We start from the raw sequence: 27996 nt of genomic DNA on the forward strand, positions 1-27996 counted from the left end.
GAATTGATTTGTGCTCTGATTTGTGCTCTCATCAGTTTCTTTTCTGTCAAATACCACAGGGAGGCAGCAGTAGGAACACCACAGCAAAGTCTAGTGATGCCAACAAAACAAAATTCCAGCCCCTTCTTAAAAGTGAAACAGAAAGAGCACCGGACTTCACCTCAGGTCACGATCTCATGGTTTGTGAATTCAAGCCCTACATCGGGCTCTGTGCTGACAGCTCGGACCCTGCTTGGGATTCTCTCTCTCTCTCTCTCTCTCTCTCAAAATAAGCAAATAAACTTTAAACAATAAATGAAGTAGAAAGAGCAAAGCACACACACACTCACACACATACACGAAAGCCACAGGACCTATCTCGTTTTAGCACAACCCACCATTCCATCTTTCATCCCCATGGCGGGGCCGGGGGAGGAGGGGGGAGAGAGAAAAGGAAGATGGAGAAATGCCAGAGATGCCTGGTGAGGGGAAGGGGCGGGTGCCATGGTTGGACCAGCAGGCTTGCCTTCTGACTCCTGGCTGCACGATCGCTGCTAAAAAGGGGCCTGGGGACATAACCTTTTTATACCATTGTGCCCCAGGGAACCCAAAATGGCTTCCACGAGGCCTAAGGTGCAAGGAATCGAAAGGCAATGCTCCAGGAAAGACGCCGTAAAAACGGAGCTGGAGAATGCCGGGGACAGATCTGACATCTCGTTACTTTGGCCCAGGCCGTACCCCAGCCCTCTTTCCCCCTCAGTTCCTGTTGCTGACAGATGGGACAGGAAGACCCCATCTTTTTCAAGGTCTGTCACTTCCTCTTCAGTTTCTTTTTGGAAGCCTCTAGGATGACTCTTCTTCGGCCCATGCTATTTTGTCCGATCACATCTGTCTTCGTTTGGGTTGCTCTAACTAAATACTGTAGACCGGGTGACTCGGTAACAATCACGTTTCCAAAGGCTCAAATACGAGATGACGATGCCAGCATCGTGGGTTTGGGTGAGAGCTCTCTTCCTAGCTGCGAACTTCTCAGTGTATCTTCACAAGGTGGAAAGAGGCTGAGGGAAGTCCCTGGGGTCCCTCTATAAGAGACTAATCTCACTCATGACAGCTGCACCCTCATGACCTAATCACCTCTCAAAGGCCCCGCCTGCTCATACATCACAATGGGGGTTAGGGGTTTAGCACATGCATTTTGGCGGGATATAAACCTTCAGTCCATTGCACCATTCTCAACTCTCACCAGCCTGCCCCTTTATCAATTCACTTCTGTGTTCCTGGTACCGGGATGCGAATAGAAATAAATATGATCCCAGACTTCAAGGAGCTCAGTCGGGGCAGTAACGCAGAGAAGGTGACATGAAGACATCAGAAACGAGTAGAAAAAGTGGGAAGGAAAGAGTGAGTGATGTTCTGTGGGCAATGATGGTACACAGAAGATGTTTTCATTGAGCCTTGAATAAGAGCAGAAATCTTCCAAGAGGCCACAGGTGAGGAAAACAGTGGTGTCGAGGTAGCGTTCGGTAAGTATCATTTTTGTTAGTGACCGATTATGGTATACTACAAAGTATGAAAAAACAACCAAGAAATTAAGCTTGGTCATGAAAACAAAGGTCATGCGCCATTCCCCCAGGCTTTGCCACCTACGGTGACGTTTGCAGAGGGCACCCAAGCAGTAAGGAGACACGGGAACTCCTTCGGAAGTGACGCGTGACCGAGTAGGTGCGAGCCATTGCAGGCATTCCCGCAGAGAAAACTCAAGTAGCCGTTGTTCTACACAGCGTATGTTAAATATGATCGGAGGTAATTGTCACCATTGCTCATGATGTCAAACCTCAAAGCTATAACTGAAAGGAAAAACAGAGCCTGGAGATTTCAGCTGTAGGTTCTGAGCACACAGAGCAGATCTTAGAATCAAAGGGACACGATCGTCCCTTTGCTCTGTTCCGCCAGAGTGAGGCAGAGCTGAGTTGGAATCCTGGCTCAGACCCCAGATGTGACACTCAGCATGTACCTTGACCCCTTTGAACCAGAACTGCTAATGGCATTTACCTCTGAGGACTGTGCCGACACTAAACATGACAAAGTACCTGGAGTGGAATTATGTATTGTATACTCCTGGTTAGTTTTTCTTCTAGAAAAGCTAGAAGTAGAAGCTACAGTGGCAAAGTAAGTTTCCCATATTTACTAGGAAGCCCAATAAGTAATAGTCAAGGTCTTGCTGTGATCATTTTATGTGTGACAACACGAATCTAGGCAGGATTAAGTTATATACAGTTGACCCTTGAACAATGCAGGATTGGGGCGCCAGAGCCCCGCACATTTAAAACTCTACATATAACTTTTGACTCCACTAAAACTTCACTACTGATAGCCTGCTGTTGACTAGAAGCCCTCATGTTAACATACAACATCGATTAACACAAGTGTTGTATGTTGTGTAGACTATATACTATGTTCTGACTTGAAAATAAGCCAGAGAGAAGAAAATATTATTAAGAAAATTGTTAAGTGGGGAGCCTGGGTGGCTAAGTCTGTTAAGCGTCCAACTCCTGGTTTCGGCTCAGGTCATGATCTCACGTTTTCATGAGTTCGAGTCCCACGTTGGGCTCTGTGCTGGCAGCACGGAGCCTGCTTGGGATTCTCTCTCTCTCTCTCTCTCTCTCCCTCTCTCTCTGCTCCTCCCCCCTCGCTCTGTCTCCGTCTCTCTCAAATAAATAACTAAACTTTAAAAAAATAAATTAAAAAATAAAGTAGACATAACTTAACCTAAACTAAGGAAACTGAGTCACAGAGGAACCGTGGCTTTCTCTGGGCCTTGGAGCCAACGTGGCTCTGTCCACTACCCCATGAGCACAGAACACAGGGAGTCATGAGCCGGCGTGGGAAGCTCATGCTGAAATAAATCAGCACAAACCCTCTAGCCCCAGAGCAATCCCTTTCAAGTGACTTTCCCATATTTGGACCCATGAGCCAAGGACAAAGTGAATCTGAAACTCGAGAGAAACTCTTTGGAGTCTTTAGCCTCAGAACTTCTGACATGTGAAAAGAGACAAATGTGGGTGCTTTGCTTCTGCACATGGGGTCCCACCTTCCCCGGCACCCAGCAAAGACCATGTGCAAGCAGAGAAGGGGCCCCGTGCAACCAAGGAAAAGATAATCATTGGCACCAAGGGATCCTGATGCTCACAAAACAGATGAGCTCTGGCCACGTGAGACTCGTGTGTGTGTGTGTGTGTGTGTGTGTGTGTGTGTCTTACTTGCACTTGAAGGCTGCTGGATTCAAACAAGATGAAACACCTGAGAAACGCGTTGTTTTATTAGAAGCACAACTTGAGGAAGAGGTGAATGTGAAAACAAGCGATCCTATGAAGTCACAGGTGCTCGGTGAGGAAATACATTCAGGGTCTTGTGACATTCTGCCAGGGAAGCTGGGGGAAACCACAACAAGGAAGTGGCCACGTGCGCTCGGTGGGGTCCCAAAGAGGATATATAAGCCCCTCCCCCTGCAGAAGGCGGCACCAGACCTCCCTCACCTCCCGAGTCTCCCTCCTCCCCTCTCCCGAGTCCTCTCTGCCGACACCATGGGGTGCTGTGGCTGCGGAAGTTGCGGCGGCTGCGGCGGCTGCGGCGGTGGCTGCGGCGGCTGCGGTGGCTGCGGCGGCGGCTGCGGCGGCGGCTGCGGCGGCGGCTGCGGCGGCTGCACCACCTGCCGGTGCTACCGGGTGGGCTGCTGCTCCAGCTGCTGTCCCTGCTGCTGCGGCTGCTGCGGGGGCTGCTGCAGCGTCCCCGTGGTCTGCTGCTGCCGCCGCTCGTGTGGCTGCGGCTCGTGTGGCTGCGGGAAGGGCTGCTGCCAGCAGAAGTGCTGTTGTCAGCAGACGTGCTGTTGCAAGAAGCAGTGCTGAGCTAGGCGGGCGGGCGGGCGGCTCTGCCTCCAGGGCAAGAGCTGTCCGGGGCTCTGCTCGCATTGGGTAAGACTTCCCTCCGTCCTTCCGCCCCCCTGCTCCTGTTCTGTGTCCTTGGATGTCTTGGAGCTACTCATGCTGTCCTCGGGCTCTGAGGTTTCAGGGCTGGCTCTTTCCCTCCAATGTGGTATCATGACGACACCAGTTTCTTCACCCTGGGTTTTCCAGAAGGTACCACGAAGCGCGTAAATACTCTCGGTCACCCGTGTAATCCCGTCTCCATTTGAAAGAAAGATGAATAACCACCTATATTGTGGCGACATCAGCCACCCGTGTCAAAGATCGATTTATATCATAAGCTTGGTAAAGTGAAACCATGATAGCCAAGATTTCTTTTTCTTCAAAAAATTACTTTTGGTCAACTTTTCTATTGTACATTCACTAACTTCCTCCCATTTCTATGTCTCTCTAAAAAAAAAAAAAAGGCAACTCTTTCTTAATAAAAAAAAAAAATCTGCTTATTCTAATGTGTCTTTCCATTCTATAAAGATGTGTACCTTCCCATGACTGAGGCCAGTACAGCGACTAATCAACTAATGGATGATCGGTCCTATAATGTCTTATAATGGATTCTATAACAAAGATAGAAATCGGGGGGGGGGGGGGGGGGGGGGGGTAGAGCCCCAACTTTTGGTTGTCAGTCTCATTGAGGGAAATTTCTGTGTTTTCCTACAGATGACCTCCTGATGTCTGTGTTTGCAACCGAATTCTGGTTGTAAGTGTTGGACACCCCACATGGTAGGTCATTGTTTCACTCCATCGCTTCATGTCCATTTTCCTCACTCGTTCATCCAGCAGATACGTAAGTGCCGTGTTAGGCCACGTATTTAGGCCAGCACCGGAGATCTAAAGAAAAACAAGCCTTTGCCTTCCAAAAGTTCATATCTGAGAGAGACAGAGAGAGCATGCGCGCGAGAGAGAGTTCATTACCAAACAGCATCCCATGTCAGGTTTCTTTGGTCCCCTTTTTTCCACTCCTGTGTCAACTTTTTGTGAATATCATTGCCGCCATGATGTTGAGTACCTACAACATAAGAGACTCTCCATTCATTTGCTGGGTAAGATGACCAAGTGAGAAGTTGACACTGTCTATGGGGTTTTTCCCTTGGATCCCAGTGGCATTTGACACAACTGAGCACCTGATCCTCCCTAATAAACTTTCCTCTCCCAGGTTTTCATCCTCCTCCCGGTAACTCCTTTACATCTTCTATATGTGCTTGTCCAACATGCACACCCTAGTGCTCAGACCCTAGCCCTCTCCTGCATCATTCTACATCCTTCTATCTACTCTGTCTTTTTTTTCTTTTCTTTTCCAGCACACCTGAAACTTTCTAAAATACCATAAGATTCAAGAATTTCTCCTGTTTACCTTGTGCTGTCCTCTCTACCTCACCCCATGCACAACTGAAATGTACGTTCTACAAAGCAAAGATTTCTCATTCTCTGGTTGACTATCTCAAGCACCTAGAACAGCATCCGGCATATAATATATACTCAACAAACAGCTTCTTTGTGAAGAAATGATTTTTTTAACGCTTTTGGTATGGAAAATGCCAAACATAAACAGAAGTGGTGAACAGTACAATAAATTCCTAAGAACCACCACCCAAGTCAACAGTTATCAACATGGCCAGTCTCTTATCGCGTATGGCCTCACCCATACCCCTCCCACCACTGGATAATACAGAACCAAATCTGGACCTCAGGTCACCTAATCAGCAAATATGTTTATGTCCCTTCAAATGAATGAATTCTTCATCGTCTCTCTGTGACTTAGACTATGGCCAAGGGCTATCAGAGAAACACAGAGGTAAACTCAAGGTCCAAAATGAGGTCTTCTCTTGGCAAGAGGTAGGGAGGAAATTATGACACCCTCGACCTTTAAGAAAATTCCAGGGTTCTCTGGTAGAGCCTGGCAGTCAATGTACAAGGGCACTCTGTTGCACAATGAGCAGGGTACTCCCATCCCCAAGGTGTATCTTGGTAACTTATAAATCGATTTTCCGCAAATCACAGAAGGATGAGAATAGAAAAATCCAAGCCAGCAGGACAGTCACCCAGAACGCCTGGAGGACTCTTAATCAATTTCATTTCCAGTCGTAGTCCTTAAAATCAAACAGTATTAATCTTTGGGGAGGGTTTTCCATTTCTACCAAAAGATAACAAAAACATTTTCTTTTCCATTTTAATCAACGAGAACTTCATATTGCTTTTTAAAACAACCTCCGCTTAACAAAAACTACTTAATATTTGAACTATTTGTTCAAATTCTCAAAGGGCAAGAACCCCACGCCATCTCACAACCTTGAAAAATAAAGCAAAATAAAAGAGCACGGTGATTATAAACATTAGCTCTGGAGCCGGGATGCCCAGACAAAAATCCAGACGTCTCCGTTTACTATTCCCACTGCCTTCTGCCTCGCTTTCTTCATCTGTAGAATGGGCTTCCTAGCTGTTCCTCTCTCACAAGATTTGGGGAAACGTAAATGGATTTGTAGGCAAGGATCTATCTGTAAATAGATCCACACTGTACTCAGTTCATCCTGCTTTATCACACTGATGTATCAGGATAATACTTTTATTGTTATAAAAGTTGCTCTTTTGGGGTACAGAGGGTAGCAGGTATGAGCTGGCCCTCAGACCTCAGACCTCAGATTTACTTCTCAGAGTTTCCTCTTATAATTAGCATATGCAAAACGTGGGGCGGGGCCTCGGGGCTTCATGTGTGGCAGGCTCCCTCCCCCGCCCCTACCTTCAGCTCCTGGCCGGACCCAAAGGGACGGCCTCGCGGCGGAAGGGGGCCCTTCCCGGGGGCTCGTTCTCCCGGGATGTGAGAAATTTGGCGAGCAACAGCCCCCTCCTATAGGTAAGACTGCCTGTGCGGGAGGCGAATTCCTGGGCGAAACACCATCACCCCTAGGCTGCAGCGCTCCCCTTCTCCCCGGGCGGGAGGCGTCCCCGCGCTGCAGCGGGCGGGTTGGGACTCGCCCGGATTCCCCGCGCCCCGCGCTGCCTCGTGCTGCGCGGCCCCTGCGCTCTCCTGCCAACTCGGTACTGAAGATTCTCCCAAGCGGGTCTGGCGAGAATCTCACTTTCAGCCATCTGCAAAGCAGACTAAGACTACGACTCGGGGAAAGGGCCAGCATCCCCCATGGTTACACCCGCGTGCACAGATTTTCACCGAAAAGAAACTTCAGCGCAGAATTCTAAATCCCAATCCAAGAAGGGAGACAGGGCTCCCGGTGAGGGAAGCAGCAGCCGGGAACTTTGAAGGGCAGAGCCCTCTCCGCCCCCCCACCCCCGCCCTCTACTGAGACTACCATAATTGAAATTAAAGGAAAACACAACCGTACCTTACAATGATATTTCTGGAAAGGAGGCCTAATTCATGAAAGAACATGCACAGCAATTAGTTGGCAAGTCAGTGTTGCTGCTGTAAATGTGCAAAAGGCTTGTGGTTGTGGCGTGGGTGCTTAACGTGTGCAAGGGGTGAAGGAAATGTTTTCTGGAAGTACTCACCAAGCCTGGAACACATTTGTATCTCCTAAAGCAAAAAGGGGTGTTTTCAGTAAGGTACATCTTTTAAATAGACCCAAAGGTAACCAACTTCCAAATGTGTCTTCGTAGTAGCTGAAAAGGGCAAAAATACCGACTTTGCTCAGTCATTGTTGGTCAGAGATCGTCAGTGGTTTCTCAAGGTTGGGTAATGGTGAATCCAATTCAAGGAGGAATATTCAAATGAATTGAGGTGAAGTTATTTACTGTGTACCTTTTCTGAAGTCACTCTTCCCTGAACTATGAGTGCCAAGCTGTTTTCATTCTGGATGAATTTGCTCTGTGGCTTGCCGGAGGCAGATGGGAAGGAAGCTTTATTGAGCAACTAATGTGTGCGGAGAACCAGATTGAGCAGTTCCTGAGACAACAGTGGGAGGTGGGTGTGGTTATCCACATTTTAAGAGCTGACTTGAGGGAGGTTATAAGTACACGCCACAAACAGGGGTGGGGTTAGGAGAGGAGGGTGGGGGAGGTGGAACTTGAGCTTCAGACCCCCTTGTCGCTGAACCACACCGGCCACCAAACCTGGAGAGAGAGAGGAATGAAAAAGAGAAGCCTAAAGCTGGGAAGGTCTGCAGTAAGAGGTCAAAATATTAAATACTGTATTCAGTAATTAACAACTATTAGCAAATCATTTAGATTCAGAGGAATAAATTGGATAGGCTGGAGATAATGATGAATGGTAATAAGAACGAAAAGATAATTTTTGGAAAAGGATAATTTTTGTTAAAAGTTTTATTAATTCATAAATAAGGAAACTGGTAATACTGTTACCACCAGATCAAAGAAAAACGCAAAGAATGGGTATATTTCTAGATCGGTAATATTGAGAGGTAAAACCGGTTTTCCATGGGGGTGGGAGCAGAGGTCTGTCCCTTCATTGGATAGAATTCATTTGCGTGTCTGTAGTCAAGAATTATTTCATATTAGGGGCGCCTGGGTGGCTCAGTCGGTTAAGCTTAAGCAGCTGACATCAGCTCAGGTCGTGATCTCACAGTTTGTGAGTTCGAGCCCTGCATCAGGCTCTGTGCTGACAGCTTGGAGCCTGGAGCCTGCTTCAGATTCTCTGTCTCTCTCTCTGCCTCTCTCCTGCTCATGCTCTGTCTCTGTCTCTCAAAAATGAATGCAAGTTAAAAAAAGTAAACAAAATTTTTTTTTCATATTGGTATTGGTTACTACAGTTTATATAGTTGAAAAATAGCTCAAACTATGCATAGTCTTTCCTTGCAGCACAATTTTTTCCCTAGCCGGGTCCACACAGCTAGCTACCCACAGGTGTTGGGCTAGTTGCCCACACGGCATTTCAGTGGCCAGACATGGTCAGTTGACTTGCCATGTAAGCCGTCTGCCAGTTTTAGCCCTCCAGCTACACCTGAGACTAGATTGATCTAACCGCAGACAAACAGAGAAGAAACAGCCTGGAGAGGCCTGAGTAATTCATCAGCAGATGTTTCACGCATTTGCAAAACAGAATGACACCATATAGGACAAAATGGAATCTGAAGCCTGTCTCTTTTTTTTAATTTTTTTTTAACGTTTATTTTTGAGACAGAGAGACAGAGCATGAACAGGGGAGGGGCAGAGAAAGAGGGAGACACAGAATCGGAAGCAGGCTCCAGGCTCTGGGCCATCAGCCCAGAGCCCGACGAGGGGCTCAAACTCGCAGACCTCGAGATCGTGACCTGAGCCGAAGTCGGACGCTTAACTGACTGAGCCACCCAGGCGCCCCTGAAGCCTGTCTCTTAAAGATCACTTGTATCTACTGTTGCCATGGTTTTGACCAAAAGCAGAACTATTCTGGTCTGCATATTGAATCTATGGACCTAATTCACACCTTTTGAAGCTGTGTGGACTGCTTAATTTCAGCAAAGATGCCCTAGTGTTTGTTTTTGTTATGGTTTTTTTTTTTTCGGGGGGGGGGATACATAAAGGATTATGAGTGGCTGACAGTAGATAGTACTGCTTCTTGGTTTTCTGAGGGTCTGAGTCACTTAATACAAAACTTTAAAGACACTAAATTAGACTATTTTTTTCTCTTTTTGTCTTTTTAAATTTTTATTTCATAACGTTTACTTATTCTTGACAGAAAGAGACAGAGCGTGAGTGGGGCAAGGGCAGAGAGAGGGAGACACAGAATCCGAAACAGGCTCCAGGCTCCGAGCTGTCGGCACAGACGCGGGGCTCAAACTCGCCATCTGTGAGATCATGACCTGAGCCAAAGTTGGACGCTTAACTGACTGAGCCTCTCAGGTGCCCCTAGACTATTTTAGTACTAACCTTCAGGTGAGTGTTTTTGATATGTTTAACTCCCTAACTGTCTGTGTCTCACAAAGATCGGTTTCTCCTTTTTTTTTTTTTTTTTTCTGATGAGATTCCAAAAGAGGATGTCTGCGGAAGAGGGTGGGTTCTAGTGTCTCAAGAAGGGGGTGGGCTTTGCTGTATAAATCCATTGCTGTTGACAGCTCAGTTCTGAAGGACTCTAGACTCCCGGAGGGGTGGGTGGGCATAGCGACTAGGACTCCCAGCAGGGGACGTCAGGAAGGAGCTGCAGTTGAATCTGAAGGCAGGAAACTGGATTTAGTTCTGGAAAGAAATAAACTCAGGACACAAAAGGAACAGGTAACTCTGATTCCCTCTGTTTTATTTTGAAGCGTATTCTATGTGGCCAGACTTACAAAGTTTGTGGTCTGTCCTAGTTTTGATCTGTGGGCACTGTTTTCCATTCCAAATTTTCTAGGACAGACCCAATTTGAAAGATGCTGTTCTGTTTTCCGATTGTGCCTGGTAGAATTTGGAAAAACCTTAGTGCTTACAACAATAAGCAAAGTCCAGGGCTAGGGAGGGTCCCACACAATGAAATGCTTTAAAAAACATTTTTTAAAATCTTTATTTATTTTTGAGAGAGAGACAGAGTGCGAGTAGGGGAGGAGCAGAGAGAGGGAGACACAGAATCCCAAGCAGCCTCCAGGCTCCGAGCTGTCAGCCCAGAAACCAGTCGGGCTCCACGCGGGGCTCGGTCAGGCTCCACGTGGGGCTCGACGTGGGGCTCGAACCCACGAACCGTGAGATCATGACCTGAGCCGATGTCGGATGCTGAACCAACTGAGCCACCCAGGCACCCCACAATGAAATGCTTTTAAAGATTGGGGAGTGGGGAGGGGAAGTACGATGTGTTTTTTTTACTTGAAATATAATTTACATACAACATAAAATATGGATTTTTAAGTTCGAATGTTTATAATTACACCCATGTATCTGTATCTCATCAAGACATAGGATATTCCATCACTCCAGAAAGTTCCCTTGTGTTCTTGTGCTCTATTGCAATAAGTCCCTCCACTGTCTCCCCGTCCCCCCCCCAACCCCCAGGCAACCACTGATCCAGTATCTATCACTGTAAGTTACTTTTTGCTGGCTTTAGGACTTTACATACCTTAATGGAATCACAGTTTTGTGCCTGGATTCTTTGGCAGAGCATAACTTTTTAAATATTCACCAAGGTTTTGCAATAGCTCATTTCTTACGTTGCTGATTAAATCAGCATTCGTTGCCTAAATACACAATATTGTTTATTCCACCCCCATTCACCGTTTAGGAGACATTTCGGTTGCTTCCTGTGTTTTCACTATTGTGACTATATGGAATTATTGTATAGATTTCCAAATGGTTTTCCAAAGAGTTGTTGGTGGCATTTTACTTTCCCACAAGCGATGTGTACGAATTCTGCTGCTCTAAATCTTTGCCAGCATTTGGTTTGCTAGTCTTTTTGTGCTTAGGCATTCTAGTGGTCGTAAAGTCTTCTCTGTAGTTTTCCTTTCCATTTTCCTCATGGTATCTCTTGATAAGGAGATACGGTTTTTTGATGAAATCCAGTTTATCAATTCATGTCTTCTAAGCTGAGTCCTTTATGTCATTTCAGTGATACATTTCCCAACATCTATGTCATAAAGACGTTTTCTTCTAGACAGTACTCTGTGGTTTCTAGAGCTGATTATGTCAAATTAGTTTTTGTGTATGGGGTGAAGTAGAGGTCAGGGAAGTGCGTTTTAAATCAGATGAAGCCTAAAATACAGTAGGGCAAAACTGACCTCCGATCCTGATTTTCAACAGAGGAACAGTAATTAAGCAATTCCCTGGAATCATTTCCCCATACTCTTCCAGCATCAACTTGCCTGGATTCAAGCAGGCTGTGGCTCCTTGACTTATTTGGACGTTTCGCTCAAAGTTATATTCTCTTCTTTAGTAAGTAAGTGGTAAGTAGATTGAAAGGCGTAACTTCAGGATGTTGTTCTACTCTGTTGTCCGTGAAAAGGATACATTTCAGTTTTCAGTAATCAGACTTTGGCTTTGCTTCTGACTGGTGAGGGGCTTGGGCCAGCAGTGTTGAAAACCTGAAAGATGGGTTTTTGGAAAGTGTAACAAATACCTCCCAAACTCTGTTTTTAAAAAGGCTTTGGACCCTGGGGAGTGAAACTGTTTGCAAATGTCATCTCTCTGGACCAGCTGCCCAAGTCTTTTGGCATTTAGAGGTTGTAAGATTCATGGTTATTTTAAATGACCAGTCTGGTGCTCTGTTGTTTGAAATTGGTGTTTTGACTGCAGCAAACATTCTGGAGAATAATGTGAAAATGAGGCCAGCCCATTTTCAGATGCTAGTTGACTTGTCAGGTATCCTCTCTGAGATGACTAGAATGTTTAATAGGGAGTACTGGGCAGGAATTCGGTGGAGACTGGGGATTCTGGATAGTTTTCTCCTCAGTTGTTGGCACCTCGGTTAATTCTGGCAATATCTTCAAAACAAGCACGAAGGAGGATTTGATAAAATGATGCCTTTCCGCTGACCAAGTCCCTGACACTCCAGGCTGTCTGTTATAAGAAACCTTTGGAAAACGGGGTTTGGAAAAGATCTTTACTCGGACTAGGTCATCTTGTCCCCTGCATCAGGGAGCTCACAGCTCTGAAAGCTTTGGCTGTGGGAGGAGAATTCCATCTTCACGAAGTGGGTGGTGGAATCTGATCACCTGGAGTCCCCCTAGCTAAGAAGTCTACCCAGTCCACTCCCCAAGGAGCCAGGAAGCCCACCAGCATGGGCCGGTGTCTGTGGTTCTTGCTTTTGAATAGTTGCCTGTTCTACGCAAATGGAAATATACACTCAGAAATATTTGCGGCCACAAAGTTTTTACAGCTATACTTACAGGTGCACACGCATAGCCTATCGTTTAGGAAACAGGACACTGGCAGGGCTTGCAGTTTGGATAAAGTCCACATTGGCCTGGACCCACTGGGGTCCCCCATGGCATAGATAAACAATACGTGACAACTTTTGTGTGCACAAATATGGAAATGGTTTCGTTCACACAGTGAGTCGATACGTTAACTAACTGAAGGAAATACAGCAAAGTGGATGGCTGTAGACTTCAGCAAGCAGAAAATGTGAGTGCTACGTCTACCTTGCGACCCGATCCAAATGGGATCCTGGCAACCGTAAAATCAAGTTTCCTTTTCGCCCTACCATAGAATGATAATGACGAGTATCACTCTTTTGCAGCCAATATAAGAAAGTTGGGAATTTCAGGGACAATATTATAAATCAAAGAACACTTGAGATTATTGGTAAAGCTATGCACATTCGTGTGGAAAAGCCAGTTGGAAAGATTTAAGGCTGTGGTCAAAGAACAGTAGGAGTGGGGAAAGGTCAATAATGTGGTAACGATTGGAATGAAAGAGAAGACAAAAACATGAACTCTGATATCAAGAGACTGGAAACACGTAAGAAGATGCATAAAAAGACATTGTTCCGAGGCAGATGAAAACAAAACTAGTGAGAAGTCGCCCCAGCCCAACCTGATCATAGCTGAAACACAAGTAAACCTTGAAGTTTTTAGGAGATGGAGAAAAGTCTCCGAGCACCTTAAAACAAAGTTGGTTTAGATACACTAACAAAGGGATTCTCATTCTGAAGGCTACAGCATCCCACAATACCCTGAAGAAAGGGAGGTGGCCGGAAAACCACGAGATCTTCCAGAACCGGACCCCACGTAGCACTTGAGAGAAGAGACTGCAGACCTGGCTGAAGGGTCCCTGGTGGACGTTAATGAAAAATAATCACTGTTTTCTTGCCGCCAAAAAGAGAAAGGAACGTGTCACTTCCAAAATAAGTTAGGTGGGTCTCTTCCCAATGCAGAAGTGTGGCCTCCAGAGCTCAGGCAAGGTCACAGGTGCTGGCTGATAACCCCAACAGTACACGTGACCATTTACTACTGGGGCCCACGTGATGTGATGGAATTGCCGAGGTGGTGCAGTTGGTTGGAAGTAAGTGCTCTCTAGTCCACTGGGCAGGGAGAACACTGGCACCCTGCAGTGGGGGGTGGGGGGGAGAAGTAGCTGGGGGTGAAGCCGAATTGCATGCTCAGTGCTCGCCTCTTCCAGCGGCTGCTGCTAAGGAGAGCTCCCCCTCTGAAGCGCTTTCCCACGCGGCCCCGCCAACCAAGGTAAGTTCGGTGGTTGACTCAGCTACGGCTCCAAGTTGCCTCCAGAAGGAGCAGCTGATGCATTGAGCCTCTCTGGTTATTTCTGGCATTTTCACTCTAGATTTCAAGCCACGATCGTCCGATAAGCTGACTTTTGTTTTGGAGAATGTCCTTGTATTGTATTTTCTTTCAACCACCTGCCAAAATAGTGTTCTTGTGCCTTTAAAAAAAAAAAAATAGTAATGGAGCATATGAGTAATATGTGAGAATTATGACTGCAGGAGCAACTTTTAGAAGGATTATCTTAAGCACAGAAAGGGGAAAGGTCAACATCTTGCTTTCAGAGGCATCAAGTCCGAAAATCAATACAATTCATGACCTTGAGTTGGAGTCAGTGAAGTGAAGGAAAGTTTAGAGTGTTCTCTAGGGGCAAGATAATATTACAGGCTCAAAATTAATTATCAGTGGAAAAGTAGCAAAAGGACAGTCTTTTCCATGATGGTGCTTTGCTGTGGAGGCTGAGTGCTTTGGAGACAGAACAGGTGTTCTATGATGTTAACAGGTATGCTTCTGAGGGACATGTGTAAATATTTCGTCCTATATTTTCTTCTATAACTTCTTTTTTTTAAGTTCTTTTTATGTTTATTTATTTTTGAGAGAGAATGAGCGTGTGTGAGCAGGACAGGGGCAGGGAGAGGGGGAGACAGAGTATCTGAAGTGGGCCCTGCGCTGACAGCAGAGAGCTTGATGCGGGGCTCGAACTCATGAACCATAAGATCGTGACCTGAGCCGAAGTCAGACGCTTAACCGACTGAGCCACCCAGGCGTCCCCTCCTGTGCAACTTCTAGCCCTATGACTGTGTCCCACAGAAAGATATAATATAAGGTGTGATCATTTTTCTATGTTTATATGTTGATAACCCAAACGAAGCCCAGAAAAAAATAGCCTCACTCCGTGGTGCACTTGGATTTTTAATATATTTTTCTGCAACATAAAAAAAAAATAATTCTGTTTACAACTCACTGAATGTTCTTGACACCCACGATCTGAAAAACACTCTCCCAAAACAAACAAGGAATTGGAATCTTGAGGGTACGACCAGTCCTCTCCACGCAAGGGGTAAGATTACTGAACTTGGAATTGGAAAAAACAAGTACAGGCAAGTACAGGAAAAAAAGTCCAGGCTCTAATGTTCATTAAAGGTGAAAACCTGCACAAACATGACTGCCTCTGGCCCTCAATTTTCTCGTCTACACAATGAGGACAATACCGTCTCCTCTATCTACCTCACAAAGTCTTCGAGGAAAAAATCAGATAATTTTCCAAATATAAAAAAGTATAGACTGTGTAATCTGATTATCACTATCATCGTCTTGGTGACAGAAAAGAGTAGCATCTCTTCAATAAGATAAAAATAAAAGGTAGTGATCAATACCGCCAGACTTTATGAGACCATTAGCCAGAGGTTTCTCCAGGAGGAGAGAATGATTTGGGCAGTACCTGGATTGTTGGGTTGGAAACCCAGGGGCCACATTGACAGTGACTCTGGGGACACCTGGCGAGGAAATTTGAGGAAAACGTCCAAGAGGTGAAAATGGTGCCCTAGAAGTAGGAGATGCCTACCCATCCGAGTAGAGGGAAGATGCAGACGTGGCACCAACAGACCCGATCCTGAACTCAATCTTAACTTTCTTAGCGGAGTGGCCATGAGCCATGAGGAGGCTCCATTCCCATGTCTGAGAAATTGGCGACATTTTAGAGACACGTAAAAAATATGGAATTACAATTGATCCTCAAACAACATCGGGATGAGGGATGCCAATGCCCTGTGCGGTTGAAAATGCACGTAGTAAGCTTTTGACGTAATAAACGTCCTAAACTTAACTACTACTAGCCTACTGTTGACTGGAAGCCTCACTGATAACAAAACAGTCGGTTAACACCTATTTTGTATGTTATATGTATTATATACTCTATTCTTACAATCAAGTAAGCTAGAGAACAAAATAATAAGGAAGAGAAAATAGATTTACAGTACTGTACTGTACTTATCAAAAAAAAAAAAATCCACCTGTAAGTGGACCCATGCAGTTCAAACGTGTTGTTCAAGGGTCAACTGTATAACCCATAATATGAAATATAATAAATTAGGGGCACCTGGGGGGGGGTTCAGTCGGTTAAGTGTCCGACTTTGACTCAGGTTCAGGATCTCGCAGTTCATGGGTTCCAGCCCCGCATCAGGCTCTGTGCTGACAGCTCGGAGCCTGGAACCTGCTTCTGATTCTGTGTCTCCCTCTCCCTCTCCCTCTGCTCCTCCTTGCTTGCACTCTCTCTCTCTCTCAAAAAATAAACACTTTTAAAAAGTTAAAAAAATATATAATAAATCTGTATTACATATTATATAATTATATGTATATTTATTTCACATAATCATAGCTAATATGATTATTTATATAATAAATATCTGCATATGATTATTGTGTTATATGAAAATCTAATAACTATAGATAAATACATATAATGTATATAATTAGGATCGTTCTAAGGATTAGAGACAATCATTAAATGTCTAATACAATGCTTGTGTCTCATACAATAACGGATACGATGCTTGGTGTGAAGCAGGAGGCAAGCGAACAATAGCTGATAGATTGTTGTCCTCTTACCCGTGTGAGTTGCGGGCTTTTACATAAGGAAGAAAAAATAAATCAGTGCCTTCAGAAGGTGGGTGAAAAGTCATGCTGGGCTGGAGAATTTCAGATACCCATCTGTGTGCTGTGATAACTGAAGGAGCCAGAACCTTGCTGTTGATTCAGTGCTAGATACAGGCACTCCAGGGTCCCTGCTAGAAACAGATTTGGGCTGAATGGGACAGAACGGGTCACGTGATGTGTGCACATGAAAGGGTTGGTGGGTCGAGGCAGACAGAGCGTGAGAGGCATATTCAAAACACCACGGTCGCCTCAGGATTTTTCCACCTGTCCTGGACTCTTCAGGCCCTAGAGAGCCAGAAAAGAACTTCAGGGTCTTATGTGTCTACATGTAGTTTTGCAAAAGCTCCCTGGACGGTTTCCATCCACTTCGCCCTCCACCCTGTTAAGATCCAAGGCTGTGGCGTGGAGCCGGTGTCCCTGGAGGGTTGAGTAACGGGCGAGTGGTCCTTGGGCCTCCTGTGTCAGAATCTCTGTGTGTATAAACACAGATTCCTGGGCCTCCATACCTACTGACCCACGAAGCTCCCAGGCCATCTGATATGCCAGTCAAGTTCACACAGTCCTTGTTAACAGACCAGGGTAGGAAAGGATTATGGAAAGAAGCTAGTGCTAGACAAAGAGAACTTGGGGTAGGGGAAGGTGAAAGAACAGCCATTCGCCTCTGAGAAGTCTCCCAACGGGCAGTCACGATGGCTGTGGCCCTGAAGAATAGACACTAGGCAAGACATGGCCTTGGTAAGGGTCTGGGAGCTCCTGTTGCCATTAAACCAGGAAACTTGAACTCCTCTGCCCAGTCCTTCTTGGTTAATGGATACCTGCTATTGTTTGGTTAGATGCCTTCTATTTCCTCTGGCCAGAAACCTAGCTTTGGAGCATGTGTTTGCTGTTCTGTGGGGCAGAGGCTTGAAAAGGAGTGAGGAAAGGAAGCCCAGCTTCCTAGGATGCAGGGATGAGCTCCCCAGATATTTCCCATTATCTTCAGCTAAGGTCAGACACCTTCCCTCCTTTTCTCCTCATTAAGCCAGAATCACTGTGGATCCTTGAAGCTGAAAAAGAGCAAAGGGAAGAGAAATTCCTTGTGTTTGAGCAGCAACCCTATGCCTAACATGGCACCAAATCCCTTGCAGATATCAAGTCACCTGATGCTCATGGAAAGCCCACACACGTAGTTAGCATCATGACCCCATTTTACAGATGCACAACTAAACTGCAAGGTGCTTGTAGAATTAAGGACCTCCCTCACCTTTACCTGATGCAGCTAGCAGTACATTCTGGAAATGTGGACAAATCTTTACTAGATCTCAGTGGCGAGGTTTGACCTTCATCCCCTTCCTTCTGCAAGTCATACCATGTGTTGGACACTCTTCTAGGCACTAGGCTTAGAGCACTGAACCGACCAAACAAAACACCCCGCCCTCCTGCTTACACTCTAGTGGGACATACAGTGTCTTTTTCTGTGTGACCTTCCTCACCAAGTCCAGCTGGGTAGCATAATAGAACAGTTAAGAGAGGAAGGGGCAGATAATCCAGAGGGCTCTTAACAGCCCAGGGAGCCCTGAGAGCAGTGCTAGTTCTCTGAGATGCATGGAGAAGATGAAGGGGACAACTTGAAGTCAGTGGACAATCCATGGTCAACATAGATGGAGAGAATATTCTAGACGTGGAGTCCACAGATATTACCCCATTAAGACCACCCTTTGAAAGACGGGCAAGCCTCAAGAATTGCCGACCTCTGATAGACTTTTAGACTTTTCCACGAGAACGTTACTTACAAAAAAAGAAGGCCCCAGCAGGTCTCTGGAGCTTCTAGCAACCACTCAGGAAGAGATCAATCCCAAGCATTGAGGGCCGAGGGCAGTCAAACCCAGTATGCTCTTGGCAAAATTTTCACATTGTCAGCCTTGCTTGCAATTATGATCCCATCCAAATTCTGATTTCCGTTGTCTCTGCGCTGCTTCATTGGGGGTTTTGTTGACATAAACAGACAGTGTTCCCCTCATTTAACTCCAGATAGGAACCATGCAGCGGTCTGAGGTCACCTTATGAAAAGATGGGGTGGGTGGCAGACCCATGGTGTAACCCAATAGCCCCTCCCCACATCCCTCTTCCTCTTCCTGGATCTCTGGAATTTCACTCAATGACTTGCTCCTCTGGAGTGAGCATTACTTTCCTTCTCTTGGGTCCACTTTCAAACTACAATTGACCTGGGAAGCTCTATGTAGTAAGTCATAATCTTTAAGACAAATGTGTTCGTGAAAACACTTTCTCCCCTCACTGCAAGGGGAGGTTGTCAGTAGCTTACTAGTGAAATAGTAAGCCCAGTGAAATAGGGCCACCAGAATGAGACAGAGTGGAGCAGGAGAAGGGACCCAGAGAGAAGTCAGGGAGATCTGTATTCAAATCTTGACCGTGTGGCTTGAAGCCAGTTGTAGGACACCTTGGATCTCCCATAGGCTCACCTGGGAATTTGGGGAAATAGTGTATATTTTATAGCTATTATTAGGACTTAATTAGATAACGTGCAGAAAAGCCTCATACTCACAACAAGTTAGTTTCCTCCCTATAAATTATCTCAGAGAACTTAACCTCATCCAAGGCCACCAAAAATGTATATATTTTGTAAGTAAAGCTTGATCCAAAATAGGAAGGAATAAGAAGGAATTTTCCTACTGCAGATAATCCATTGGACTTTTTGTCTGAAATTTGAACTTCAAGCAATCTCATTTGTGGGTTAGGAAGAAAGTATAAACCATTAATGAGCTGCCTGCCCCACTGAGGGGTGTAAAGCTGTAGACTGAGACAAGAAATGGACCCAGTCATCATGAAAAGCAGAATAACAGTCTACAAAGCGATGCCTTTCATTCCCAACATAGAATTAGCATCAATCTGGGAAAGGGGGGAAACATGGAAAAATGGCCAGTTGGATCTGTACCTGGTTTCATTTTTTTTTAACTGAAGAATTATAAATTCTCAGATTGGAGACCCCTAACAAAAGTATCTTGGGTGTCCGTTATGTGTCAAGCACAATACTAATCAAGGGATAGTGTAATAGAGAGATAAATGTGTGAATAAAGACGTGCCATTCGACGTGTTAAAGATTTCACGGTCACGGTGCAAAATATAGTGGGCAGATTCGTAGCAACTTGATCGATTAAATGGGTATTCAGTTACATTTGACCTCCGGAAGGTACTTCACCTACCACATGTACACCAGTAATTCACCAATCAATGTTTTACTTACTCTCGAACACTGATTAACCCATTGTTTACCATTTATTAGTAACTACTCGTTATCATGTTTGTGATGGAGAACACTAGGGAAGTGTGACCCTGTCCCAGCAATAGTGAGGACCAAGCCCGTTGACAAAGAAGGGTTTCACTGGCGCACCTAAGGAATATCTGAGAACACTTACTCATCACTCACCTATCCATTTCAACTGCAGACAGGTGAAATTTTGTCCTTTCACAAAATGTTTAGCAGTCGGGTTTTCTTTATATCCAAGATACCGAAAATAATTAACCATCAGCTAATTTTGGCTTTGTTTCCATTTGATCAGCAATGGGTTGTTTCAAAGCTTCACCGAGCCATTCCTGGATTTATCCCACCGTGATCCTGTGTTTATTTGGATTTTTCTCCATGATGAGACCCTCAGAACCCTTCTTAGTCCCGTATTTATCTGGACCAGATAAAAACCTGACCAGCTCAGAGGTAAATTGATACATGTACATATCTTAACGTGGTTTAATTTTACAGCATTTGGACGGGACTTTGGGTTAGGGTTTCTTTCAACTTGAGACATTAACACACTGACCTCAGTGATCCTATTTTCATGGTATTTGTCATTTAATACAACTATTCAAACTACTCTTTCCTCCTCACACTTGCAATGTGTGTAATATGTGTAATAGCTATATGTGTAATAACTATCTTAACTCTTGTGGAGTCCTACTATTAGTCTCAACGCATGGTAACTTTCAGGTCTCAATGGATTCTGTTAAACAAATCCTAAAGCCAAGTCTGTGCCAGGCACAGGATCCAGTCCTAAGAAACTTTCAGGCTGCCGAGGTAGGAGCAGGATCTGGTAAAGAATTGCATCATTTCTGTAGGACACTTACTCAGTCTTGAAAAACTATTAACCAGCAGGTGAGACATTAACAGCTTTATCTCCCAGTTTTAGCTTCCCCTGAAGATGGAATTCTCTTACGTAAAAGATTCACCTCCCTTTTTATAACAAGGGCAACGAGAAAATGCACTCACCCAATGGGAGCGCTACCGTGGGCTGGTTTTGTAAGCTCCAGCCATAGCCATGAGAAACACTGCAGGGTGTGCAACTCTGCCCAGAAGGCTAATTGATGCTAATTATTTGGTGGTGAGGTGCGAAGGACAGGAAAGCAAACTTGTTGTGGGGTGATGTAATATCAGTTAGGGGCGACTCTGTTTCCAGTTTTGTCCAGATGGAAGCCTGTCAGGACTAAGACAAAACAAAGGACAAAGACAGGTCCAAAACCAGCCAATGAACTCGCTGGGGGCTGCTTCTGTGACCACTACAGACCAGTTAATGCACCCATGCTGAGAGGTGCCGCTCAGTCCCACTAGCCTTTCAAATCACTGAACTGTTTCTCATCATTGACCTTGGGACCCATGGAGGTTGCTGTAGACAGCAGAGAGGCACAGGACAAAGGCTGGTGCGAATGAGTCTCAGCCACACCCATCCTGCCCCAAAGATCAACTCCTTTGGTCGGTCTTTCCTTTCTTTGAATGATCACTGAGGTCCCCTGCATTTCTGACGATAGCCGTGTGATGCCCACATCAAACCGAGGCCAGAATTGAGCAAGCAGAGATCAACCAGTAGCATTGGGAGAGAAGAAGGTTAAGGAGCCCAGCAAATTTGGCACCGAATTTTCTGTGCATTACTTGTTCCCACTTTGTAATTCTGCAAGGTTATTGAGTCTTTGCTGTCTTCGCGTGAGCTCATCAGACTGTGGATTTTTATGACGTGGTGATGGATCAAATAAACGTAAAGGTTGTCCGATTCTTCTAACATTGGGGCTGCTTTGTCTAACGTTAAAACCTTTGAACAGGAAGGGGACGGTATATTTTAAGAGCCTGAAAACCCCAGAAGTGTCTGTTGAACGATTGTTAACTAATTTAACTCAAATGTACGTACTATTTAAATTTTAAAAGAGTTCGGATTGCACATGAAGCAAATACATTCTGGTGGGATTCGCATAAACTGATAAACTGGTTTGGTTTTAGAGAAGGGGGAGGAGCTGTCTTTTCCTTGAAAATCCGTTTTCTGTCGTGCTCTTCGCTAATACGAACACTATGCTATCCAACTGGACGCAGAATTTGATAGTGGGCGAGCCACCTACACTATAGCAATGTACTACCTAAAAAGGTTTCTGTCTCTTTCACCTCCTGGCGCTTCGTGGTCACGTGATCCATCTTTCAACCTCACAGATCACAAATGAGATCCTTCCCATCTGGACATACTCTTACCTGGCACTGCTGCTTCCAGTGTTCATCGTCACCGACTACGTCCGCTACAAGCCAGTCATTATCCTGCAGGGGATCAGCTTCGTCATCACCTGGCTGCTGCTTTTGTTTGGCCAGGGAGTGAGGGCCATGCAGGTTGTAGAGTTCTTCTATGGGATGGTCACCGCCACCGAGGTGGCCTACTATGCCTACATTTACAGCGTGGTCAGCCCGGAGCACTACCAGAAAGTGAGCGGCTACTGCAGGAGCATCACCCTGGTGGCCTACACGGTGGCCTCGGTGCTGGCCCAGCTCCTGGTATCCCTGGCCAGCCTATCATACTTTCACCTCAACGTCATATCCTTGGCCTCTGTCTGTGTGGCCCTTCTTTCCTCCCTGTTCCTACCAATGCCTGAGAAGAGCATGTTTTTTCATGTACAGCCCAGCAAAGAAGTACAAAAGCCACCAAACAACACCGCAGTGTTAGATGAAACTTACAAGGTTCCCACACCAGGCGGCGAAGAGAAACCCACTTCAGAAATACCCACCATTTCACGGACCCTGGAGGGTCGGCGGGTGAGCAGTCCGGTGCCAAGAAATGTCGCCTTGAGTGTTTTTGTGCAGTGGTTCCAAGATTTGAAGGGATGCTACTCCTCACATCATCTTTTTTACTGGTCTCTGTGGTGGGCCTTTTCCACAGCAGGTTTTAACCAAATTCTGAACTATGTTCAAATCCTGTGGGATTACAAGGCACCATCCCAAAATTCTTTCATCTATAATGGGGCAGTAGAAGCTGTTGCAACCTTTGGAGGTAAGTAAACATTGATTTATCTTCCTTTGATGGGCTACCCCCATTGAGTTTATGTCTCCAGTTGCTAAACTCAACTCCACGGTGGTTCTGTTCAGAAAGCATATTAATCTTCTCTCTCTCTCTCTTTTTCTTTTCTTTTCTTTTCCTTCTTTTCCTATTTTTTTTTTTTTGGAATGGAAGGTACAGGAGATAAAAAGAAAAAGAGGACCATGACACTTTTATTTAATATGGTAGAGTTACAATGGATAACTCGAGAGCTCAGGATTAGGCACCAAATGATTAAAATCTAGCCAAATTCCTAAGATTCCATTTCATCCTCAGGAAAGGTACTAATAACTCCCCTTGTTCTTCCAGGATTGTTTTTAATATCCAAAAGAAAATACCCACCGTGTATATAAGTGAGTAGATTTTATTATTTTAGAAAATGGATGAAACTCTTACGACTTCCGAATTACCAGGGAAAGAGTTTTGTTAATAAAAGATTTGATTTAGCTCATGCTCACCTTTAGCAGTTTTAGGTTCTACACCAGATAGCTCCAAAAGTAACTTTCTTAAGAGATCTAAATGAGAAGTGGGATATATGTGAGAGTCAGGATTCTAATGTCAGAAGGAAATCTGCCTTTGAAGTTTACAATAAATATTTATATCCTGGTAAATGAGAACTTAAATTCAACTGAGACTTTAAAGATATTTTCTAGGAAGTAAGAGATTTCCACACCCTGACATTTACAAAAAATGTCAGAAAACTCATGGAGTGTCTGTTCTCTTATTGTCTCTCCTTTGGGAGGCCTCATCTTAATTCCTGCAAATCAGGACTGCACTCGAATTGGTTTATTGATATTATTTCCCCAATGTTCCAAATTCAGGGCGAAAAAATAATTTTATTTCTTTGTAGCACTGGTTCTTTCCTGGATCACATGTGGAAAGGGAATTAATCAAACATTAGTCATTTGAAAATAAATACCTTTCATTTTGTTAAAGAGAACTATAAAGACTAACCCTGATTACTGTCAATTACTCAATCTCTTTTTTTAAAGTTTATTTTTTATTTATTTGTTTTGAGAGAGAGAGCATGCTCAAGTATGAGTGGGGGTCAGGGCAGAGAGAGAGAGAGAGAGAGAGAGAGAGAATCCCAAATGGACTCCATGCTCAGCACAGTGCCCGAATCGCAGAACCCCAACACAAGACTCAATCCCACGAACCGTGAGACCATGAGCTGAGCCAAAATCAAAAGTCAGACACTCAACCAACTGAGCCACCCAGGTGCCCTAGTTACTCAATCTCTTAAACCCCATAAGTCAATATCAGGTTCACCCAAATGAGGCCAGATCTCAAAGACACTGAGATGGAGACTAAAGGACTAAGATTACTAATAAAGACCAAAAGGTTCTACTCAGTGCAACACATCTGTTACCCATTGAAAAAATTTACGGTAAAAAGGCAATAAAGAAAGGCAAGTGTGGACGGGCTAGGTGTACTATCTAAGCAGCTGTCTCATTCTTCTCTATCCCTGCCCTACAGTGATCCCTGTAGTCACTGACTGGTTTGTGTGCTGTGTACCCCAGTCTGCTGTGGTAAAGAAACTTTCTGGCCCCTCTGCAGGGTGCAGTTCATGGCATGTAGCAGATACGAATTGAAACTGATTGGAAGAATAGGAGGTAAAGGGAGAAGCCAGAAGAAAGCACGGTTGAGAAAAAGATAAATCCACATTTAGGTGGATCACACTATTTTTGTGAAAGCCATATATTCATCTTGTAGATTTACCTATGACCTGGATTTTTGAAGGGAGCATGTTGACATATCCTGTGTGTAAAGTCATTGTGTTGGATCTCCCTTAATGTTTCTTTTCCAGGGGCCGTGGCCGCCTTTGCTGTGGGCTTTGTGAAAGTCAACTGGGATCTCCTGGGAGAGTTGGCTCTAGCGATCTTCTCCATCATTAGTGCAGGCTCTCTGTTTCTCATGCATTACACAACCAACATCTGGGTATGCTATGCTGGCTATTTAATCTTCAAATCCAGCTATATGCTTCTTATAACCATAGCAGCGTAAGTATTACCAGCCATATCTCTCCACACCTAACCCCACGCCATATTCTCCCTTCGGTTGCATTTCGAGAGTTTCTTTCAGAATTTCAGAAGGATTTTAATCGATTGCAGTATTAAATGTTGATTACATATTAAATTGGACACAATTAAGCCGTGTTTTCATTTAACCGTTTGCCCTCTGAATGTTGTTAAGGTCAGTCATCAGAGAAAAAAAACAAGGCTCTGTGGGTTCATAAACCAAAAGCAATGATACACTGTCAGGTTGTGATTTTTATTGCAAGCCATTTGCCCTCACGGGGTATGGTGCAACCTGATTTTGAATGATCACACGTAGATTTCATGACCGATTTCATTGGTTTATGTAATTGTAGGCATATGCTTTTGTGTGAAGCAAAATATACTCAGAAAGTTATAAAAAGTTGTATTTTGAAAGAAGTAGATGCAACAATTATAAGAAACTGTATACCCCAGAAATCTTTTTTTTTTTTTAACAGTGAAAAATGTGTTGTTACATATATAGAAGTGCAGAGAAAGCAGACTATAGGAAATAAGCTTTGGTATTAACCAAAGAGATAAGAAACATTTGAATTTCAAGTCACAGGAAAGAGGTAGAGCCAAAAGCTGTATTAAGTTTTGGTTTTTAATGTGTGAAAAATATTTGATAAGCAATTGATGAAACACGGAAATATAAGCACCATGGGAAAAGATCATGGAACAAAAAAAAGAAAGTTTGTTGGCAGGTTTACTTTTTTCATGGAAATATGTCAGTTTAATGAATCAAGTTTCTTTTTTTAACGTGAGGGCATTGTTAAGGTAGGATTACATTACTTCTTTTCATTTTAAGGATATTCAGAACCCAAAGCCTTTCACCTTTGTTCCAAGGGAGAGCGCTCGAGAACATACATCTGCCACTCATTCATGAGTTGTAAGATGCAGAATCTATCAAATTATCAAAAATAAATTACAGATTCACTCAGCTGCGTAGCCAGACATGATCTGATCTTCCAATGAATAAATAATTCACCTACAAAAATTTGAAACTGTGAATACAATTGACAATAAAAAGAATAACGCTCCAAACGATTCCGTAGATGGGGCGGTGCTTACATTTTCACAAAAATTTGCTGCGAAAGGTATCAAAAAACAGATAGCGTTGAATATTCTCAGGTTATGAGTGAGACCTGAGAACATTTAGGTTTCATTTCTGGAAGCATTAAATTGGAGAGGAGGAATTTTGTCCTATTCCCTTCAACTGTATTTTAATTCGGCCTTCAAATGTATTTTTTAATTCCCTTTCTTTGCTCTGCCCCTTTGTCAAAACGGGAGGAGATTTAGACAAAAAGTGCGGGTAACAAGTCACCACGTTTATCTTCAGTTTCTGTCTTTTAAAGGTAAGAATCCCACGTGTACTTTGTTTCCAAAAAAATGTAATTCAACGTTTAATGATAGATTTCAGATTGCAGTTAATCTGAGTGTGGAGCGCTATGCCCTGGTGTTTGGAATGAACACCTTCGTGGCCCTGGTGATCCAGACCATTATGACAGTGATCGTAGTAGATCAGAAAGGACTCAACCTGCCTATCAGCATTCAGGTAAGCTGCAGGATTGCTGTTTCCTACTCGGGTGTTGCGGGGAGTGTAGAATAACCAGGTTATCGCAAAGGGTTTTTGTCAACCTCACCACTGCCAAGCCTTCGTTTCTTGACTTGCTTAGCTAAATGCTTAAGTCAGCAATTTCCTTTTCCCTGCTCCACTGAGGTACTTGAAATCAGCCCAATCTCACATTTTACGTATGGATCTGGAAAAGGCAGGGATAAGGCATGTAAGAAGTAACCTCATTATCTAAAATTCATTCTTGGGGACATTACATATGGCGTCGCACTGTCCTGCAAACATACACACATATCAGTGGGATTTAGTGGGGTTTTTTTCACTATTGGTCATGTCAGCTGGCGTTTGAACCCAAGCAACCTTGGCTCCAGAACCCGCATTCTTAGTTACTGCGTTTCTTTTTTTTTTTTTTTTTAATTTTTTAAAAGTTTATTCATTTTTGAAAGAGAGAGACAGAGCATGAGCGGGGGAGGGGCAGAGAGAGAGAGAGAGGGAGACACAGAATCCGAAGCAGGCTCCAGGCTCTGAGCTGTCAGCACAGAGCCCGATGCAGGGCTCGAACCCACAAACCGTGAGATCATGACCTGAGCTGAAGTCGGACATTTAACAGACTGAGCTACCCAGGTACCCCTAGTTACTGCCTTTCTTACACTTTCATACTTGATTCCTCTAAGATAGAAGAAAGTATTGTGCAAATCTAAATGACTCCTATTAAGATCCTGGGTCTTAGTTATCTCATAATGCAAGAAAATCAACGGCACCACTATGTATTATCAATAATAGACACAGTCATATTTTGTGTGTGTCTAATTAATTCTACTTGTTTTTCTCTAGTTTTTAGTTTATGGGAGTTATTTTGCAGTTATTGCTGGCATTTTTCTAATGAGAAGCATATACATCATTTGTTCAACCAAGTTCCAAGAGCAGCCACAGAGCTCTGCTACATGTCAGAATCCAGCTGAGCCCCACCCAGACGGACCCAGGAATGTCAACATGGAAACAAAGCTCTAACCTTACGGCAACCACTGCATCCACTGAGAAAGGACCCGCCTGGTCACAAAGCCACTGAGTGACACAAAATGACACACTTCCTAAGTCTGGATTTCAAGGAACCTTTTCAAAACCCCAACAAAATATCGGTTTTAGACCAGCTGTCTATGTGCCCAGCTGGATGCATTCAGCAGGTCCCATCACCTCAGTCAAACAGTCCGTGCTGGGGACCCCAGGGAGTAGCAAGGACTGGGAAATTCTGGTTTTGATTACTCGTTAGGACATGCAAATGGCATGGAAACAAACCACGAGAAACTCCAGCCATTCTGGAGTTGATGTTCCCGACTCCAGAGCAGAAATACTAACTAGATTCACCCTGTT

General features: G+C 44.4%; 1 protein-coding gene across 8 annotated transcripts; it reads left to right on the forward strand.

Moving 5' to 3' along the window:
- Positions 1-1164: 1164 nt before the first annotated feature.
- LOC125911112 (thiamine transporter 2-like) lies at positions 1165-27996 on the forward strand. Of its 8 annotated transcripts, none has more exons than XM_049614773.1 (7): positions 1165-1502; positions 4620-5002; positions 20242-20393; positions 22146-22971; positions 24824-25016; positions 26466-26607; positions 27460-27996. In XM_049614773.1, exons 2-7 carry the CDS (start codon positions 4888-4890, stop codon positions 27634-27636), a joined length of 1605 nt encoding a protein of 534 aa, XP_049470730.1. In that variant the 5' UTR covers positions 1165-1502; positions 4620-4887; the 3' UTR covers positions 27637-27996. The 8 variants fall into 8 exon arrangements, with proteins under 8 accessions (XP_049470730.1, XP_049470734.1, XP_049470731.1 ...); XM_049614777.1 differs by having other exon boundaries at positions 4620-4682; XM_049614774.1 differs by having other exon boundaries at positions 1165-1469.

Source organism: Panthera uncia (assembly GCF_023721935.1).
Source record: "Panthera uncia isolate 11264 chromosome C1 unlocalized genomic scaffold, Puncia_PCG_1.0 HiC_scaffold_3, whole genome shotgun sequence".
NCBI lineage: Eukaryota > Metazoa > Chordata > Mammalia > Carnivora > Felidae > Panthera > Panthera uncia.